The sequence below is a fragment of the Monodelphis domestica genome, chromosome 7 (genome assembly GCF_027887165.1).
Source record: "Monodelphis domestica isolate mMonDom1 chromosome 7, mMonDom1.pri, whole genome shotgun sequence".
In the NCBI taxonomy this organism is placed as follows: Eukaryota; Metazoa; Chordata; class Mammalia; order Didelphimorphia; family Didelphidae; genus Monodelphis; species Monodelphis domestica.
Genome location: NC_077233.1, coordinates 188,195,021 through 188,215,473, shown reverse-complemented (window position 1 = coordinate 188,215,473; position 20,453 = coordinate 188,195,021). Strand labels below are relative to the sequence as shown.

General features: G+C 35.2%; 1 protein-coding gene across 4 annotated transcripts in view; it reads left to right on the top strand.

The window, feature by feature from the left end:
- SNX29 (sorting nexin 29) overlaps positions 1 to 20,453 on the top strand; it is an 825,026-nt gene that overhangs the window by 362,147 nt on the left and 442,426 nt on the right. For all 4 annotated transcript variants that reach the window (XM_056806180.1, XM_056806179.1, XM_056806182.1 and 1 more), the window contains one exon: positions 17,613 to 17,719. In XM_056806180.1, the coding sequence (XP_056662158.1) occupies positions 17,613 to 17,719 (107 nt within the window). The remainder of the gene's footprint in view (positions 1 to 17,612; positions 17,720 to 20,453) is intronic.

Sequence of the window (20,453 nt, the reverse complement as noted above, 5' to 3'; positions counted from 1 at the left end):
AAACTGTGAATTGCCAAAACTGAAAAGGTTTCGGCCAAACTGTAAAGATAATTTTTAGTGTCTTGATTTATATTAAAATAAGTGGTCGCCATGGGAAAATTCCCAAATATGAAAATACCCAAGTCAGCTGGGTTTTATGGAGATTTTAATTAATACAAATGAAGGAATTAAGGGGGGAGAGAGAGAGAGAGAGAGAGAGAGAGAGAGAGAGAGAGAGAGAGAGAGAGAGAGAGAAGAGAAGAGAAGAGAAGAGAAGAGAAGAGAAGAGAAGAGAAGAGAAGAGAAGAGAAGAGAAGAGAAGAGAAGAGAAGAGAAGAGAAGAGAAGAGAAGAGTAGAAAGGCCATTTGGCCTAGGCCTGAGCCTTGAGGGAGAGAGAGTCAGTCTTTATCACGCACCACAAGATCATCTCAAGCAAGCTCCAGCCCTTCACTGAAATCCTAAACTCCTGAACTGAGTTCAGAGAACCTCCTCTGAACTCCTGAGCTCCCGAACTGAGTTCAGAGAGTTCCTTTTAAAGAGAATTTTCTCTTATGTCAACTCCCCTAAATTTTCACATCTACCAATCATAGTAGACGCTTTCCCCCAGGACTGCCCATTCTTAGTTCTCATCACTCTTTAGTTCTCACCTCTCTTCCGAGTATTTAACATCTCTTTTATTGTAAGTTGCTTGACCTTTTAGTGATTAATTTAACCTTTATAGGTACTTAGCACCCTTTTGTATTAGATCTAAAAATAGACCACCTAGCTTAGGGTTTTTGTTTCACAATAAGTATGAGTTAGGGACTTTTCATTGTTCAATCAGGAATGTGCAACTTTATTTTCCCCTATGGCAATGTCTGAGCAGGGTGGAGTAATTTTAAAGTTCTCAATACATTCCTGACCAAGTACCTCCATTGTTACCATAGGGGAATAGCTTAACCAAATCTTCTAAGGTATAGTCTGAGCAATTTTAAGATTCACAATAGTTAAGGACTGTTTCAAAACTAATTGTCCTAATTGGATGAATATGGACCTGGATGAATTGAGGAGAGTGGTAGTATATGTTTTTAATGGGCATAATGAAAGGAAAGATGACAGTGATGGTGATTTGGTGAATGCATTAAAAAAAGGGATAAAGGCATTAAAGGGAAACATTGATTAACTTGAAAAAGGAGATACAAATTTTGGGTTAGCTATGGTTGCAGTGTGAGAATATACAAACCAAAGACCAGTGTATTGCTTGTGAGGGACAAGGGGACACCTAATGATAAACTGTAGATGCTTGAATAAAATATTCAATAATTTTAGGAATAGTGGTGGAAATTTTAGGAAAAACTATGCTAGGAAAAATAACAATTTTAGAAATAGCAGAAAAGATTTCAGAAATAACAATTCTGAAAATTATGGGAATGCTAGAAACAGTCACCAAACTGAGGCAAATGACTTGATACAATATATTTGTAATGAGTCACATCCATGCAATAATCAAAATGTAAATTGCTTGTCAATGAGAGGAACCTCAGACCTTTATGAAGTTTTGACAGAGGAGAAAGGACTCTAGAATCAAAGATTGAAACATTTTATTTTTCCAGACACAGATATAATTAAACTTATCATACCTGTCCATTCTCCCCTAGATAGAGCCGAACCACATGTAACTCTGAAACTAGGAAATATGTTATACAATTGTCTTCTAGATATTGGGCCATCATGATCTGTGCTAATGAGTACATCTGATTCTAATTGTACTTCTATTGGCTCTATTAGTGTTGTTGGGGTTTCTGGAACACTTTTGGAAGTCCAAAAGTTTTTACCACAAATGGGGTCTGTAGGACCTTCATCCATGGAACATTAATTCCTTCTAATACCTAACTCCCCGTTGAATTTATTGGAGAGAGATCTGTTGTGCAAATTAAGAGCCACAACAGTATGTACTCAAGATGGCAATATTACATTAGAACTACCTGAAGAATCTTTAAATTTGTTCCTGGTACTCTTTATGGATAGTCAGGAGATGGATAAAATTCCAACCTTTAAAATACCTAAAGTTATACTCAAATATCTCTGAGCTACATTTTCTACTGATGTAGGCCTACTTAAATTAGCAGTTCTTGTCCAAATTAGAACAAGAGGTGGTCCATCTCCATCTATTCTGCAATATCCATTATCAAAAGAAGCGATCAAAGGAATTACCTTAGTGATAAATTCTTTAATTAAACAGAAAATAAGAATCCCATGCAAATCAGAATACAATACACCTTTTTTGCCTACTAAAAAAATGAAATTAGATGAAAATGGAAAACCTGTATATAGATTTGTTCAAGATTTAAGGAATGTTAATAATCAATTAATCAAAAGATATCCTATTGTTCCCAATCCATCAACTATTATTTCCTCTATGCCTAGTAATGTTAGGGGTAAATTTAGGGTTGAGACTGAATATAGCATCACAGTACCACTAAATACTTCACAGTAGTGGATTTGTGTTCTGCCTTTTTTTTTTTTTCAATACCCATCCATGATGATTCCCAAAACATATGTGTATTCACCTAGAAAGGGTCTCATTATATATGGTGCTATATGCCTCAAGGTTACTTAGAAAATCCAACTTTATTTTAGTGAATTTTGACATAAGAGCTGGCAAGAGCCATTTAATACACTTTGTGGATGATCAGTTCTTAGCCTCGCCAAATGCCAAAATATGCCAAGAAGATAGCAAATACCTTCTGTTTAAATTATATAAGAGAGGACACAAGATTTCAAAATCAAAAGTTCAGTGGTGTCTCCCAAAAGTGTAGTATTTAGGATTTGTTTTAGTTGAATGTTTGTGTTTCATTTCTCCTAAACATATTGCAGATATCCAAAAATTGAATGCTCCATCAACTAAAAGATAATTGAGAGCAATTTTGGGAACTACAGGATTTTGCAGGCAATGGATTCCTTGCCATGGGGAAATCATCAAACCCCTAATAACATGAACAAAGGATGCAGTCAATGAACCACTTAAATTGGATGCAAAACACCTAGCAGCTATTACTAAATTAAAACAAGCTATTTTATCTGCACATATTCTATGCATCCCAGATTACAAGAAATCATTCACTCTGCATGCACATGAATGAAGAGGAGTAGTCTCAGGCATATTAACACAAGCTTTAGGACCAGTCCAACATCCAATTGTATATGATTTGACTCAACTAGACCTAATAACTTCTAGAGCACCTCCCTGCCTCAGAGGAGTAGCTACAACAGCTTTACTAGTAACAAAATCTGCAGACTTAGTATTAGGATGTCCACCAATGATAATATGTCCTTGTGAGGTTGAAGCCTTACTACTGAGACATAGAACGCAGGCATTCTCAGACCAAAGGCTTACAAGCTATGAAATAACTTTATTAGACAATGAAAACATCACTTTAAAATTCTGCAGAACACTCAGTCCTGCTACTTTGCTTTCTGATTTACCAGTCACTGGAGAACCATTGCATAATTGAGAATCATTAGTGTCTATTGCAGAAAAACCTCATGAAAATCTCCTAGACATTCATTTGGAAAATGCAGATCTAGTTTTGTTTATGAATGATTCGTCTTTTATGAGAGATGGTATACGTTATACTGGATCAACTGTAGTAACAGAATTTGCAACTCTGTTGTCAACTATCACTTCCATCAAATCTAAGTGTACAGGAAACATAATTGACATCATTAAAACTAGTCTGTGTAATTACAAGAAATAAAAAAGCAACAATCTACACTGATTCAAAATACACCTTCAGAATATGTCATGCTGTGGGTACCCTTTGGCTCCAAGGAGGTTTCTTAACATTATCTGGCAAAATGATTGCAAATGCAAAAATTATAAATGAGGCTCTTTCAGCTCTCCAACTACTTGAAACCCTGTCTGTAGTACTTTGCTCTGCTCATACAGGTGGAATTGACTTTGTTTTGAGAGGAAACCACCAAGCAGTTGTTGCTGCAAAACTAGCTGCTATAGAAGGCTCTCAATTAATTTTAAATTTGACAATCATTAATGAAGCAGATTTTTCCTTGGCTTCTAATGAGAAAGAGGTTAAGAAATGGAATCAAAATTTTAAGGCTAAACAAATTAATGGAGTATAGGTAGCATTAGGAGGTAAATCAATACTTCTGAGAACTTTTTATGAACAGATTTGTCAATCAATACATAAAAATAGTTATTTTGGAACACAAGGCATTGTCGATTCAGCAAAGAAAGTGTGGATAGTCTCTGGCATAACAGACATCGCCTCCAAAATGTAATATTTATTGGGAAAGAAAATGGGGGAAATTAGAAAAAACCAGGGGATAAATGGAGGTTTGTAGCAGGGTATGGAGGAGTTGAGGGGAGAGAGAGAATATTGCTCGGTGAGGCAAAGGAGAGAGATGCCCCCTGCTGAGAGAAAGCATCAGGGGTCAGATAAGGACTGTTTGTCTTGAATGACTGAATTGATGCTCAGTTCCCTCTATGCACAGAAAAGATAGTCCACTTATCTGACTGCAAATTCAAGTAATATAGTTTATTAACCAGTTTGGATTGGAGTTTTTTCTCAGCTTCAGAGCTGAGGCCAGGCCCCAGAGACTGGCAGAGGGTTTCTCCCACTCCCTTCTACTCTATATCAGTCCTCGCTTTGTCTAATTCAGAATCTTAGCAGTAGACAGAAAGCAAACAAGAACAGATCTGACCTTCAGAAGTGATGGGGTCTGAATCTTCAGGCTGAACCAAGAAGAGACACACCACACCAGACTGGACTGAATAAGCTTCTCCCAATCCAACACCAGGAAGGAAGTAAAACCCAGCAGGAAGGAAGTACTAGTCACAAGGCCCAACTGCCACTCCCAGTTGGCCCTTCCCCCACCAACTGTCAATCTTGTTTCCTTTCCACAATCCTCCCCTTTTTTTATTGTGACCTTCCCAAGGTCATTTGTTACCAATTTATTAAATTTACTCTAAGGAATTCTTAGCAGGAAAGATTGGGTAAGGGTAGTTTTGGGGTTTTACAAGAAATTCAGTATAATAAATGTTGAACAAAACTATTACAAGAAAATTTAATCTTAGTGCTAATACTACTTACTCCAAGTTAACTAAAACTAATACATTATTTATAGAAATTATTTAAATATAATACAACAATATACATTGTTCCAAATTATGATATCAGTCAAATAGAAATATCTATTGATCTTTCTATTTGCCTAAGACCTTATTGAACTAACTATATACATATTTACATTTTGTATAAATACAATTTCAGAGATTTGTTCATATAAACAAGGTCTCTCCATATGTCAGTTTGTGATTTTGTGTTTTGTGTCTAAGAGTATTGTGTTGAATTAATACTTATCAAGTTTCTTCAGATTTCCACTCTCATGTTGACTGATGGATTTCTTCTGTCTTCTAACTTATGTAGTGATGCATGCTATTTCCCTAATATGTGAAATTACTTTTGTTTTATTATTTCAACATACTTAGTCTTATATACAAGTCTCGTTTTCTATCTGTCCTCTTCTTATATAAACAAATTTACAAAGTTCAAAGTCTTAGCTGTCCATTTCAACTTTTTTCCCCTTTTGTTTCATTTCTCTAGTTGCTATTAAGCAAATTTACAAAGTTCAAAGTCTTAGCTGTCCATTTCAGCTTTTCCTTGTTTTTTTTCTTGTCTCTAGGAGCTTTTCTTGATGCATTTCCTCTGGGCTGGGTTAAAATCTTTTCCTCTGGGATGATTTTCCTCTAGGATGCTTTTCCTCTGGGTTGCTTTTCCTCTGGGCTGGAAAGTTGTCTCGAACATTATTTGTCACTATTATTTCTTTGTGGTGTACTTTTTATGATAATCAGTTTTTGTTTTCATTTCTTAGCACTATCTGTTGTCTAATTATCTTGTATGTCTGTTACAGTGATGTTGAACTTTTTCTGGTTTCACGTGGGAACAGTGAAGCCATGAGTCTTTCCCTGCAACTTTTATAGCTGTTGGGGTAGTAAGCAATACTTCATGTGGTCCAGTCCATTTTATGTCTGTAGCCAATTTTCTATTGAAATTTTTAAAGTATACTATGTCTCCTGGTTTGATGTGCAAATTGTAATCCTGGGGTACTGTTTGTTATATCAAGCCCATTTCATGCAACTCTGCTATTCTTGTTTGTAAAGCTTCTATATATTTTGTTAATTGTCAGTCTGCACCTATCATTGCAATGTAAGCTGGTTTACAAATCCTTCCTTGCCAAATTGAGTGTCCATATAGCATCTCAAATGGAGAGATTTGCAAATCTCCACTGAGTTGTGTTCTAAGATCAAACTAGTGGCGGAATATTTGTCCATTTTTGGCGTTTTTTCCTATCAATGTTTTAATGTCTTTATTTAATCTCTCCACCTGTCCTGAACTTTGGGGATGATATGGTGTGTGGTATGTTGCTTGTATTCCTAGATTTTTATAAATTTCATTTAATATTGACTGAGTAAAGTGACTTCTAGGGTCTGAGTCCAATTTTGAGGGAATCCCAAATCTAGGTATGATTTCTTTTTAATAGGATTTTGACCACAAATGCTGCGTTGTTCTTTTTGGCAGGAAAAACTTTTGGCCATCTAGTCAGTCTGTCTATGATGACAAGGCAATACTTAAACCCTTTGTATTTTGGCATATTGATAAAATCTATCTGTATGCATTCAAATGGAGTATATGCTAAGGGACAACCTCCTAACCCTTTGGTCTTAATAAACTCCCTGATTGAACTGCATACAAATTTTACATTTTTGACAAACTCTTATGGCATATGAGGATATTCCTGGTGTAGTACAAAATTGTCTCACTGAATCGATCACATCTTGGGTTCCACAGTGTCCTTGTGCATGTATTGCATTACACACGTGATAAAATAAATTTTTAGGCATAATGGGTTTTCCTAGTTGCGAAAACCATATTCCTCTTATTTGTTTTGCTCCTAAGTTCTTTATCCATGACTGAATTTCCTGCTCATTATAGGCATTAGTTAGATTGTCCTGTTCAACTATTGAGAAATTCAATACATGTAAAGGTCCTTCTCTAGCTCCAAATTTTGCTGTAATGTCAGCTCTATGGTTTCCTAAAGACACATGATCATTAGCTCCTGTGTATGATCTATAGTGGATTATTTCCACTTCCTTGGGAAGTTGTATAGCCTCAAGAAGTTGCATTATTACTTTGGCATATTGACAATCAATACATAAAAATGGTCATTTTGGAACCCAAGGCATTGTCTATTTGGTAAAGAAAGTATGGATAGTCTCTGGCATAACAGACATCGCCTCCAAAAACTGTGCTGCTTGTGCAACTTGGCAAGCATATAATCAACATGAATTTCACCGAAAAGCATTTGGGGGATGTCCTTTAGCCTACACACTGTTTGAATATCTCCAAAATTTTTTTATAACAATGCCAAAAGCTGGATATTACAAATTTGTTTAGTTATAGTAGACCAGCTAACAACATGGCCAAAAACATTCCAACCAATAGAAATACATCAAAATTTATAGCCAAAATATTATTAAAAGTAATCATACCTCGATTTGGCTTACCAGCAAGAATTGATTTGGACAGGGGAACACATTTTACAGATTTGGTTTTAGCTCAAATATAGTCATGCTTAGGTATTACATAAAAATTTCATGTGCCATACCACCCACAGAGCTTAGGACAAGTGGAAAGAATGAATACAGAATTAAAGACTATGATTGGCAAATTATATACTGAGACTCATTTGAAATGGCCTGATGCCTTACTGTTGGCATTATTTTACCTTTGAAGTAGATCAAGGGAAAATCTACACATCTCACCATTTTAGATGCTGTTTGATCATCCACCTATTAATGCAAAACTGTTTAACTCTGTATATACATCCTTGTTAGTGTGACAAGGAAATCACTTAAAAGACCGATATATATTAATTTAAGGTCGCCACGGAATTCAGCTATGTAATTCCTTGGAGGAGATACTACTAATGTCACATATATAAGAGATCTGCAAATCAAGGTAAAAGAACTTCATGAATCAGGAGTGGTAGTTCAAGCTGGACCTATAGAGTTTTCTCTTGTTACAAGGGAATCACTTTAAAAGACTGATATATATTAATTTAAGGTCGCCAAGGAATCAGCTATGTAATTCCTAAATGAAAAACTCAAGTCAGCCGTCAGCCTTTTTTGGAGTTTAATTACAATAGGAGCAAAAAAGGAATTAGAGATATATATAGAGAGAGAAAGGGGAGAGAAGGGAATAGGGCTTAAATACCCCTTCTGTTTAGGCTGGGCCAAAAGGCCCAAGCCCTTAGATAGCTGGGGCAAAGAAAAGAGATCAGTCCCTTTCACTCACGTGTCCAAAATGGAGAAACAGTCTCAGAGGCCCCCACCTTCAGCTTCCTTCAGAGCAAGCTTCCTCAGAGCCCAGGAACCACACCGACCAAAAACTCAATCCTCCCTCCCGAGTCTCCAGACCCTCCTATCTTTCAGGACACCATCCAAGTTGCCTCCCCTCAGTCCTCACATCTACCAATCACTCTTCATCAATTTCCCTGTCAATGGAGGCTCTCGCTTAACCCAGGACCGCCCAGAGGTTTCTGGCTTTTGCACATGTCTGTTGAAGGTCATATTTTTCAAATGATTAAATCTTTACTCCTTTGTTCCAGCCCTTTCTAATTCCTGTTAACTTGAGTATGGTAGAGATTGGAATAATTAAATTTTGATCTAGGCTGCAGCCCTTACTCAATCCTATTAGGACTGAATAGGGTGGAGATTTATTTCAAGTATCTCCATTGTATCAATTCTAAAATCAATCAAGACTCAAAGAAATTCCTGTTCTATGCTCAAGCATAGGTCAAAGTCCTTTCCATTGTTCAGCAAAGGGTTTCTGTCCTAAAGTAATCTTAAGAAGGGAAGAGAAGGAACCTCCCATGCCAATGGAGTTCCCATTCCAATAGACTATCAGTAAGAAATTTTCCAAGTATGAAATATCCCAATGGTGAAATTTTCAACAATTATAAGTCTAAGGAAATTTGAGGTTTACACTCTAGATGACTTAAGTCCCAGACATACCTTTTATATCAACAACTTCCTGCCAACAGGAGCAAAGCAGCAGATCTGGGAAAGTCCATTCCAAATAATTTAACAACCTCTACAGCAATCAAAATAGGAGAAAAAGCATTGTCGATTCATTGTTCTCATGTGAAAAGTGTACCTTCCTTTGAAAATGATAATCAAGAATAAGACTACAAAGACTACTATACTTGGACACTATTTTCAAGGACACTGAACTTATATTTTTTGAGTTTCAATAAAAGGTTTGATTTTCTTGTTGTGTTGAGGGAATTTTATCCTCTCCCCCTCCAGGAGGGCCAGCTCAGTTCATCAACATTACCTACATATCAGAGTTTGTGTCAGTGAACATCAGAATGTCAATAAAAAGAAAGTAGGTGTGGTATACTGGGGCTTTTTGGATGGACATGGGGCTGGAGAGATAGGTAAGGGAGAGCATGATTAATGGAGAATAGGGAAAATATGGTTGGAGGACATAGAGTAAGAAAGAGATTTTAAACTATGCTGATCTACCTCTCCTATTAATAAACTTTATAAAATTAATAACTGGGTAGATATATTAATTTAATTGTAACATTGTACATAAAGGTTTAAAATAGAATGAGTACTACTCAATAGGTAAGTGCATATGTTATGGTATATAATTTAGGATTTTTGTTTAGAAATAATTTTTATTAATATCCCTTTATAAGATTATAGAAAGGTTAAAATAATTAAATGATAGTGATAAAGTATTGCAAATGTTAAGTATTGATCAACACCCACCTCAGGGGGGATTATATATATATACATTATATGTATATAATGTGTGTATAATGTTCTTATAATGTTTTTATACATAGTAACTTTTAGGTGAATTTGGATTAATATATTTATATTTTATTTTTGTAGAGTATGGTCAGAATTTTGTTATTCTGTAACTGTAAACAATTGTAATTGTATGTAATTTGAGACTTGCATGTTACAAGATTTTTTTTGCTTGCTTGCTTTCTTTACGTCTCCCTGTTTCTAATATAGAATATAAGATTGTTTGAAAGATCCATTGGGGAGACCAGGCTCCCAGTGGATCTCAGGGGGTTATGTTAAAAGTAGTTTTCTTAATCTTAATCTGTCTCTTTAACAGCACAATTCATAAGGAAGGAATGAGTTGACATTTGGGTTTTTTTCTCCATAGAACTTTGAGGGAGAAGTCTGGCTCTGAGGACTTTTTATCCTCAGAAATTTGAGGAAGCAGAAGTCTGTATCTGTGTCTCTGTGACAAGCAGTTTCACCATTTACAGTTGAGGAAGAACTACTTTAAGGAAGTGTTAGTGATTAATGTTCCTTGATTAGCTTAGATAGATAGATAGGGAATACATTTCCATTAGGAGTAGTGTAGGTAAGATAGGCCTGCTTTGTCAGGCAAGAAGATCTTACCCAAGAAGGCAGTTAGATTTAGGATTTCTTAGAAATTTTAGTATAATATTTGGATCATAGTCTTAGTTATAAGATATGAGAGCAATCATCTCACTTTTCTCCCTCCTATTTCCTATTCTAACTTCTCCTCAGAATAAATAAATGTTTGTGGTTCATCAAATTGCTCTCCTTACTTGTATCAAACTCCTACCCCAAAATTTTAACCCTTCACTGTGGCTAACTTTCTGGTTATGAGCCTCTTCAGACTTTTTTAGACAAAAGACACATAGTTTGTTGCTGAACTTGTAGTCAAATCTATTCTAGTCTGACTAAGTCCTGCCAGAAATGGATGTTCTGTAGGCATGATAGATAGAGGTATAAGGGTACAGAGGAAAGGGTACTGGATTTGTAGCCAGGAGATTGGGATGTTTTGATTTACTTATTAGTATCAATTCTATGACAGAAGAGTGGCAAGGGCTAGGCAATTGGGGTTAAGTGATTTACCCATGGTCACACAACTAGGCTAGAGTTGAACTCAGCTCATTCCAACTCCAGACCCTTTATCCAATGAGACACCTTACTGCCCCTCCACTTACTTTTTATGTGACCTTGGATGTCCTCCTAATTTTCCTCATCTGTAAAATAAGAAAGTTGGAGTAGATGAATTTTGAGTGTCTTTTATTTCTCTGTCTGTTGTAGAATCTTTGATCCTATGGTCAGAACCGCTCTTTTTTCCTGTAATTATGTATTAGAGTAAGACTTTGATGGGGAAAATATCTGCTGACAAAGAGTTCTTTTTATCAAATTAATTTGCATCCTTGTACATGAGAACTCCTTTTACAAACGTCTGAAAACATTTTCAGGATTTGTGTGGTCTACATAGGGTACCCTTCCCCATTTTTATTGCCTTCAAGATAAGTTGAATTGGCTTTCCATTTGAGGTCTGAAAAACTCGGCTGGCCGTGGTCTTGGTTCTGCTACTATGATTATCAGCGGGAGCCAGTTATTTTACTTCTTTATATCTCAGGTTATTTTTTTTGTAAAGTCTAAATCATAATGCCCATAACTCAGAGGATTTTATTCTGAAGATCCTTGTAAATTTTAAAGCCACTAAATATAGTCAAGTCACTTTTATCATCTTCAGATATTAACTTTTTCAGAATAATAGAGAATAACTTCAAGAGAAATATTTAGATGCATGTAGTGTTGGTATGCATGTAGCATAGTGTCTACATAAAAACAGTGGATTTGAGAACCCAAATTCCATTAAATATAGAAAGCACAGTCTTTCAGTGGAATCTTGGAATAAATCAATTCACCCCTCTGGACCTTAGTTTTCTAATTTGTACAGTAAGAGGTTTGGGTTTTCCAATGGGTTCCAATGGTTTCCAAAGTCCTTTCTTACTCAATAAAAACTTCATATTTTCCTATGCATAAAGGCTAGTTTTAAATCTGTGATGTCATAGCAATTCTGAAAATAAACCATAATTGTTATAGATTTTAAAATGAGTTTTGTTAGCAAATATTTTGAAACTTTTTTTTTAATTTGGAGATTTTATTTATTGATAATAATAGAAAAGCATGTTTTCTCTTGTAGGGTATTAAATTGCCACTCATTTGATTTCACAACTAATACCTTCCAGAAGAGCTGCAGGTTTTTCCCCTTTTTGTTTCATCAGTCACATGTTATTTGTTTTTACTGTTTATATTCTACTTCTCTGACACTGTACTTTACTTAGGATTTGTTGATTGACATAGGGAGTGAAAACACAGAATATTGATTATACTCCTAGCTTATTTGCTGGACTCTAAGGGACTGGATTTCTTGAGAATTTTTATTATTCACTCTATACATAATTAAATAGTAACCTATTTGTTAACATCTGAAATAAAACAGAAGCTTTTTACTAGAGAAAAAATAAGCCAGTAGCTAAACAAGTCAGTCATTATGCACCAACAGGTGCATGAACTTAGGTGCCTCAAAAGCATATTTTTTATTTTTTATTTTAATGGGGAGGGGATGAGGTGAGGATTAGGACTGGGCATTTTCTAATTTCATAAACAAATGATCCAAGCTCCCAGTACTTGTAACTCATACAGATGCATTGGATAAGAGACTAACTCTATTGTGTGGTATGTAGTTGAAAGAACATTAGATTTAGAGAAAGAAGCATGGGATTCAAATTCCAATTCCATTATTTCAATACAATTCAGTAAACATTTATTAAGTAGCTAATATTGCATGGAAAAGTATTCAAATACAAAAAATGAAATAGTCTCTGCCCTCAAGGTGTTTGTATTCTCCTGGAAGGAAGGAAACATTTATTAATAGTGCCTACTGTATGCTAGGCACTGTGCTAAGCTTTTTTTCAGATACCTTGTTTGATCTCGAAGCATCCTTGCGATATAGGTGTTATTATGATCCTCATTTACATATCAGGAAACTGAGGTAGATAGAGGTTAAGCAACATGCCCAGAGTCACACACCTAGTATGTGTTTGAAGTCACATTTGAACTTAGGTCTTTCTTCAGTTCTAGCCCTTTATCTACCACACCATCTAATAAAAGTACTTTAAACTCTTCAAAACGAAGATGGACCTGCTTGTACAAAAATATTTATAGCTGAATTTTTTGTGGTGGAAAAATTTGGAAACTGAGGGAATATCCCTTGATTAGGGAATGTCTGAACAAATTGTGGTATATGATGGTGATGGAATTTTATTGTGCTATAATGAATCAGATGACTTCAGAAAGACCTGGACAGACATACCTACATAAACTGATGTAGAGTAAAATAAGCAGAACCAGGAGAATACCATACACAGTAACTGAAACACTGTGGGATGATCAAATGTAATAGACTTTGTTACTAACAGCAAAGCAGTAATCCAGGACAGTTTTAAGCGACTTATGAAAAAAGTGCTATCCACATCTAGAGAAAGAGCTGTTGGAGTAGAAATTCAGAAGAAAATATATGATTTTTTTTGTGTATTTTGCAATATGATTTGGGATTTTGGTTTCAAAAGATTATTCTATTACAGAAATGGATAATATAGAAATAGATTTTGAGTGATAATATATGTATCACCCAGTGGAATTGCTTGTCAGCTCCTGGAGCCGGGAGGGAGAAAACATGAATCATGTAACCATGGAAAACTTTTAAAATTTGTTACTGGATTAAAGTAAAGAAAAGTTAAATAAATTAATTAACTAAAGTACTTTAGAGGTGTGTGAAGTGGAAGAATATGAATGTAGGTGGAATCCATATTGTGGAAGTGTTATAATACCTGACCTAAGGTTTGATAGGGAACCACTGAAAGATTTTTCATCATGAAAGTGATATGTGTTTTAGAAATATCTGGCAGCTTTATTCACTCTTCAGTATAACTACCTGCCCCCCTCCCCCACCTTTTTAAACCCTTACCTTCTCTCCTAGTATTAATTCTAAGACAGACAAGTGATAAGGATTAGGCAAGTGGGGTTAATTGACTTGCCCAGGGTCACAAAGCTAGGACATGTTTGAGGCTAAATTTGAATCTAGATCCTCCTGACTCTGGCCTCACACTATCCACTGTGCTACTGAGCTGTCCCCCTATAATAGATTCTTAATAAATGCTTGTTGGTTCATTGATTGATTGATTTGTGGTGCCTGAATTAGGGAGGGAAGAAACTAGAAACAAGGAGGCCTGTTATAATAATGTACTCACAAACACTTGCAATAGGATAGCAGCTATATAATGTCAGCAATGGGGCCCATCTGAGAGGCGTAAAGGTAGAAATTGATCTAATTTGGCAACTGTTCGAATATGGGCAAATAAAAAAAGAAAGAAGAGTCAAGGATGACTGAAGTTGAGATTTGCAGGTAACTCTCAGGATGGTAGTAACCTCCATAGAATTAGGTATATTTTGAGGAAGGATTAGTTTTTGAGAAAATGTTTTTAGATATGTTAATTTTGAGAGTATTATTTAATGTTCTGATGGAGAAATTCCAATTCAAAATTGGAGGTTAGGAGAGAGTTTTGGTAGGCATGCTGATTTGAGGAGTCTTTTGCATGGAGATAATAATTAAATCCATGAAGGTTGTTAAGATCACTAAGGGAATGAGTAGGATGAGCCAACATAATAAAAATGACAATCCTACCCAAATTAATTTACTTATTTAGTGCCATACCCATTGAACTACCAAAAAACTTTTTTACTGAATTAGAAAAAAAGCCATAACAAAGTTCATTTGGAAGAACAAAAGATCAAGGATACCCAGGGAAATCATGAAAAAAATGCAAAGGAAAGAGGCCTTGCAGTCCCAGATCTCAAACTATACTACAAAGCAGTGGTCATGAAAACAATTTGGTACTGGCTAAGAGACAGAAAGGAGGATCAGTGGAATAGACTTGGGGTAAGTGATCTCAGCAAGACAGTCTATGATAAGCCCAAAGATCTCAGCTTTTGGGACCAAAATCCACTATTTGATAAAAAAAACTGCTGGGAAAATTGGAAGACAGTATGGGAGAGATTAGGTTTGGATCAACATCTCACACCCTACACCAAGATAAATTCAGAATAGGTGAATGACTTGAACATAAAGAAGGACTCTATAAGCAAATTAGGTGAACACAGAATAGTATACATGCCAGATCTTTGGGAAAGGAAAGACTTTAAAACCATGCAAGACTTAGAAAAAGTCACAAAATGTAAAACAAATAATTTTGATTAATTTGATCAAATTAAAAAGTTTTTGTACAAACAAAACCAATTTAACCAAAATTAGAAGGGAAGCAACCAATTAGGAAACAATCTTCATAACAATAACCTCTGACAAAGGTCTAATTACTCAAATTTGTAAAGAGATAAAGCAATTGTACAAAAAATCAAGCCACTCTCCAATTGATAAATGGACAAGGGACATGAATAGGCAATTTTCAGATAAAGAAATCAAAAGTATTAATAAGCACATGAAAAAATGTTCTCAATCTCTTGTAATCAGAGAAATGCAAATCAAAACAACTCTGAGGTCTCACCTCACACCTAGCAGATTGGCTAACATGACAGCAAAGGAAAGTAATGAATGCTGGAGGGGGTGTGGCAAAGTCTGGACATTAATGCATTGCTAGTGGAGTTGTGAATTAATCCAACCATTCTGGAGGGCAATTTGGAACTATGCCCAAAGGGCGACAAAAGAATATCTACCCTTTGATCCAGCCATAGCACTGCTGAGATAATGGACAAAAAGACTTGTACAAAAATATTCATAGCTGTGCTCTTTGTGGTGGCCAAAAACTGGAAAACGAGGGGATGCCCATCAATTGGGGAATGGCTGAGCAAATTGTGGTATATGTTGGTGATGGAATAGTATTGTGCTAAAAGGAATAATAAAGTGGAGGAGTTCCATGGAGACTGGAACAACCTCCAGGAAGTGATGCAGAGCAAGAGGAGCAGAACCAGGAGAACATTGTACACAGAGACTTATACGCTGTGTTAGTATCGAATGTAATGGACTTCTCCATTAGTGGCAATGCGGTGATCCTGAAAAACTTGGAGGGATCTACGAGAAAAACCACTATCCACAATTAGATGAAAAACTGTGGGAATAGAAACACAGAAGAAAAACAAGTGCTTTAATACATGGGTTGAGGGGATGTAGACTCTAAATGAACATCCTAATGCAAACACCAACAGCATGGAAATACGTTTTGATCAAAAAAGACACATGTAATACCCAGTAAAACTGCATGTCAGCTATGGGAAGGATGGGGGTAGGGGAGGGAGGGAAATAATGTGATTCTTATAAGCAAGGAATAATGTTCTAAATTGACTCAATAAATAAATTAAAAAAAAAAGATCACTAAGGAAGAAAGGATATATGTAGAAAAGATAATAATGATTGAGGGTAGAGACTTGGTAAATGATCAGTCTTAGAGCATAATAATCTAACAGATGATACTTAGGTGGAAATTTTAGACAAATCAGAAAGGGAACAAAGAGAAAGCATTGTCAGAAAACCCATGGGAGGGAAGAGTTACCCAGAAAGAGTGGGTAGTGGGTAGTCAGCAGTGTAAAAACTCCAGAGCATTTGGTTAGAATGAGGATAGAGTAATGGTGAGAAGAGAATAGTATTAGCTGAATTGTAGTAATAGAAACCAGTTTGATAAGGCTTGAGAAGTGAATGGAAGATGGGAAAAGAGATGGATCAGGGATAGCTAATGCTGTTCAGAAGTTTGGTGTTGACTTAATCTCTCTGGGCCTTTTTTCATTAACAAAAGGATTTGGGTCAGATTATCTTTTATTTCCTTTCTAGATCTAAGTCCTCTGATTAGCAGAATCCTCTGACTTGGAATCAGAAGAGCTGAGCAACCTTTTCCTATGAATTAAGACAGTTCACCAGGCTTGGGGCCTCTGTTTCTTCATCTGTAAAATGTAGACGACAGGACACTTGTGAGGATAGAGTGAGATGAAGCATATTAGATTTGTTTTGAAATTATAAAACATATTATTTGCATTTACTCTTATTACTGATAGTTTCTTTTAAAGTAGAAGCTGTTTTCAAAATGCAACTTGGGAGAATGTGATTAAACAGTTGAAATTATTTTCATTATATTTTTCAGTCTTTATTTAAAAAATAGCAATTCTAGAAGTTTTCATTTTGAGGTTTTTATGGTTTAATGCCATTTCTCAATAGCTCTGTATAAAATTTATCTTCCTTCCCCTTACTGTTTTGCATACTCCTTTTTTTTTTCTTAACAGGCAAAGGGCTTATCATATGTAGTAATCACATCAATGGATAACTTTTTTGATCATGGATTGGGAACATTCATGAGATTAAAGGATAAAAGTGAATATATATATGCATATACATATGTATATGTATATATATATGTCAAGTTGTTAAGGTGATAGATATTTTTCACTGGGGAAAACAAGTGGTGTAAAGTTTATGCCCAGGATTTCTTGCATTTGTCCTCATGACAACACAATATTTTTTACAGATTGTCATTCATATTATTGTACTTGCGTGAAAAAATTTGCTCTTATAGTAATTAGCAATTGTGATTTTAAAAAGAGCACTCTCTCTAGAGAAGCAGTTTGTTAAGAGATAAAATGTTTTACTGAGAGTATAATTTCCTAGTAATGCTAAAATATTCATGCAATGTCTTTCTTTTTCTAAAGTTGTGCCAAACCTTTGGAACATTGATGGAGAGGTTACGGTCCCTGAGCAAAAGCCTGTTGAAGTCAGTGAGGAACTAGCAAGCTCCTATGAAAGAAAGCTCATAGAGGTAAGATTGTTGGAGGTCTGAGTCTCCAGAACAAATAATCTTATGGTGAAAGGTGGCTGAGAGTATGGATGGTTACCTTTGAAAATGTGGAACTAGTGGTGGTGGTGATTTTGAAAGGGCTTGCTGTTTGGGTTTTTGGCTCTAGGATCTACTTTGCCTGAATCTGGGAGGGACCCTGGAGGAAAACGATGACTTAAGAAATAGTGCACAATATTAATTGATGTATTAACTGGACTTTCTAGGAAATGAGTTCTAATATGATTTGAAACTTTCATTCTTTTATCACAATTAACAAGTTTCCTCATTCATTTTTCTGAGCCTTCATTTTTTAAAACTTTTAATTTAATTTAATTTTTATTCTTAATTTAAGCATTGAATTAAATGAGCATTTCCATGTATATTGTAGAACAACAAAAGATTGTACAGGAAAATATGAATCTTCATTGCATAGAACTTGTATTTCTTTTTAAGAATAGAATAAATTTACCATGCTCACTTTCAGAGTTGTCTTGCTTGTCTATAATGCCTTCATTTTCTTAGCTTTGATTAGTAGGAAAGATACTTTTCTGATATGCTGTAGGGAATAAGTAATGATGGAGAGTTCAGTCCTTATTCCTGAGAGAATTTTTTTAAGTGTTAAGGAATTTTCCAGAATATATAATTTGATTGGAAGTTTTTTTTTTTTAATTTGCAAATGATGTGACATAGAAATTCTGAATGATAGTGATGATCTTGGGGTTAGTTACTGGTGGCTATGTGTTGTTTTTATCCTTCCAGAATAGGATCTCCCAACTTGGTGATCATTTGGAAGTGACACTTCTAGACTAGTAAAGGAGCCAAGAGAATCTTGATATTCTTACAAATTTACTCATAAGTTTACTCATAAAATGGCATTTACTACCCAAATTACTTTTTTCACTATTTTAGTTTTTGAAAAAGTTTTGTCAGTGATATTTTGTATATAAACAACATTTCCATTGCATTAACCCAGGACTTTTTTTAGTGAAACTTCTAACAGCTTTCTTTAATACTTTCTAGCAACTTTTTTATTGCCCTCGTATAATTTTATTAATTGGTCGATTGACCCAACAAACTGCTTAAACACATGCCAAGTATTGATTTAGTTTTGTATGTATCAGAAAAGCAAAATAATTGGAAATATTTTATTTTAAATGACTGTTAAAATAATTCTAAATTTGAATTATTTGCAAATGATCCATTTTAATTTGGATAGGGTTCATATGAATATATAATCTAAATATTTTAATTTAAATATTCTTAAATTTTGACTAAGTTTGAAATCCAGTTTTTGAAACTGTTAACCATGAAACCAGAAGTACACCATATTGCCTATTCCCCTATAGAAAAAAAAAAAGACAAATCCACATCCATCTTTGATGTTCTAGGATTATGGGTTGCTGCTTTGCTGCCAAGAGACAATGAAAATTGCTGTGGAAAAAACCTAGTCTTGAAGAGTATGCCTAATAATAAACATTGAATAGTGTAAAGTTTAAAATTTAGGGGAAACTGAGTCAGGTAGAAATTAGTTTCTCTCTGCAAGGAGTATTATATTTTTATGAGGTTTATTTAAGGTTAAGGATTAAAGAAAATACAGAAATTTAAGGTTAAGGATTAAAGAAAATACAGAATAAGAAAAGCACGTGTCTGGGCCCAGAGAGGCCTAAACAACCTCATCTACATAATGAAAGAGATGCCTCTGCTCAGAAGCAGAAGTAGGAAAGAGGCCCAAAAGCCTTTACAGGCAGGTTAAATATCCCATCTCACTCTGGGCCCAGGTGAAGTTACAAGGCATTTTGGGAAGTGAGCAAGGACTCCTGGAAAATGGAGTCAAGAGTTCAAATCTCCATTTTTACAATAGTCAGTTTGCTGATCAGAAAGGAACGTTTCTTGGTTTTTTGGCATTCTTGACAAGCCACCTTTTTTTGCCTAAAAACCTGGAAAAATTCAGAAGAGAGAAACAAAAGTAAAAGTGGACAGAAGTGAGAATAAAGTGAAAGAGATTAGAAGTGATGGCAGAAGTAATTTAGTGTTGGGGGCAGCAGGGAACAGAGTGTCTAGTAATTATGGAAAATGTGATAGAAGGTTTACCAGCTCTTCTCTTTAGGGATTAGTTACCTATTTCCCACTCACCAGATACACCAGAGGACACAAAGTTCTTTATTTTCATTATTTGAATGTGTATGGTATGGGGTTTTCCAGGAGGCAAACCTCCTGGACTTTTGTCCTCCTTAGTAAGCCTTAGGTAAGCTGAATCCATTCTAGTATTGATTGATTCTCAGGTGGCAGCCCTTCACACAGAAGTGGAAATGATTGTAACCCTTCTAGGGAGTATTTGGTAGACAGATATTGTATGGTACAGAAAGTACTAAAATTAGAACCAGGAGGTTTGGGCTGTGTCTAAACTCAACCACTTCTTTTTATTGTAACGTTGAGCAAATCCCCTAATTCCTTAGAGTCTCATTATACTCATCTACTATATGAGAATAATGATGCTATGAGGCTTGTATGAAATATGATGTATTTATAGTACTTGGTAACCTTAAGGCCTTTTAGAAATAATTATTTTATTTTCATCACCATTATACATTTTAAAAGAGGGCCATCTTAGCTTAAATTAATATTTATTTTATAGAACTATGGGGTGAACCACTTCAGTAAGTGGTTCTGTCTCAGTGCAGCTTATCTGTTGTCCTCCCCCATACTAGAACAGTAT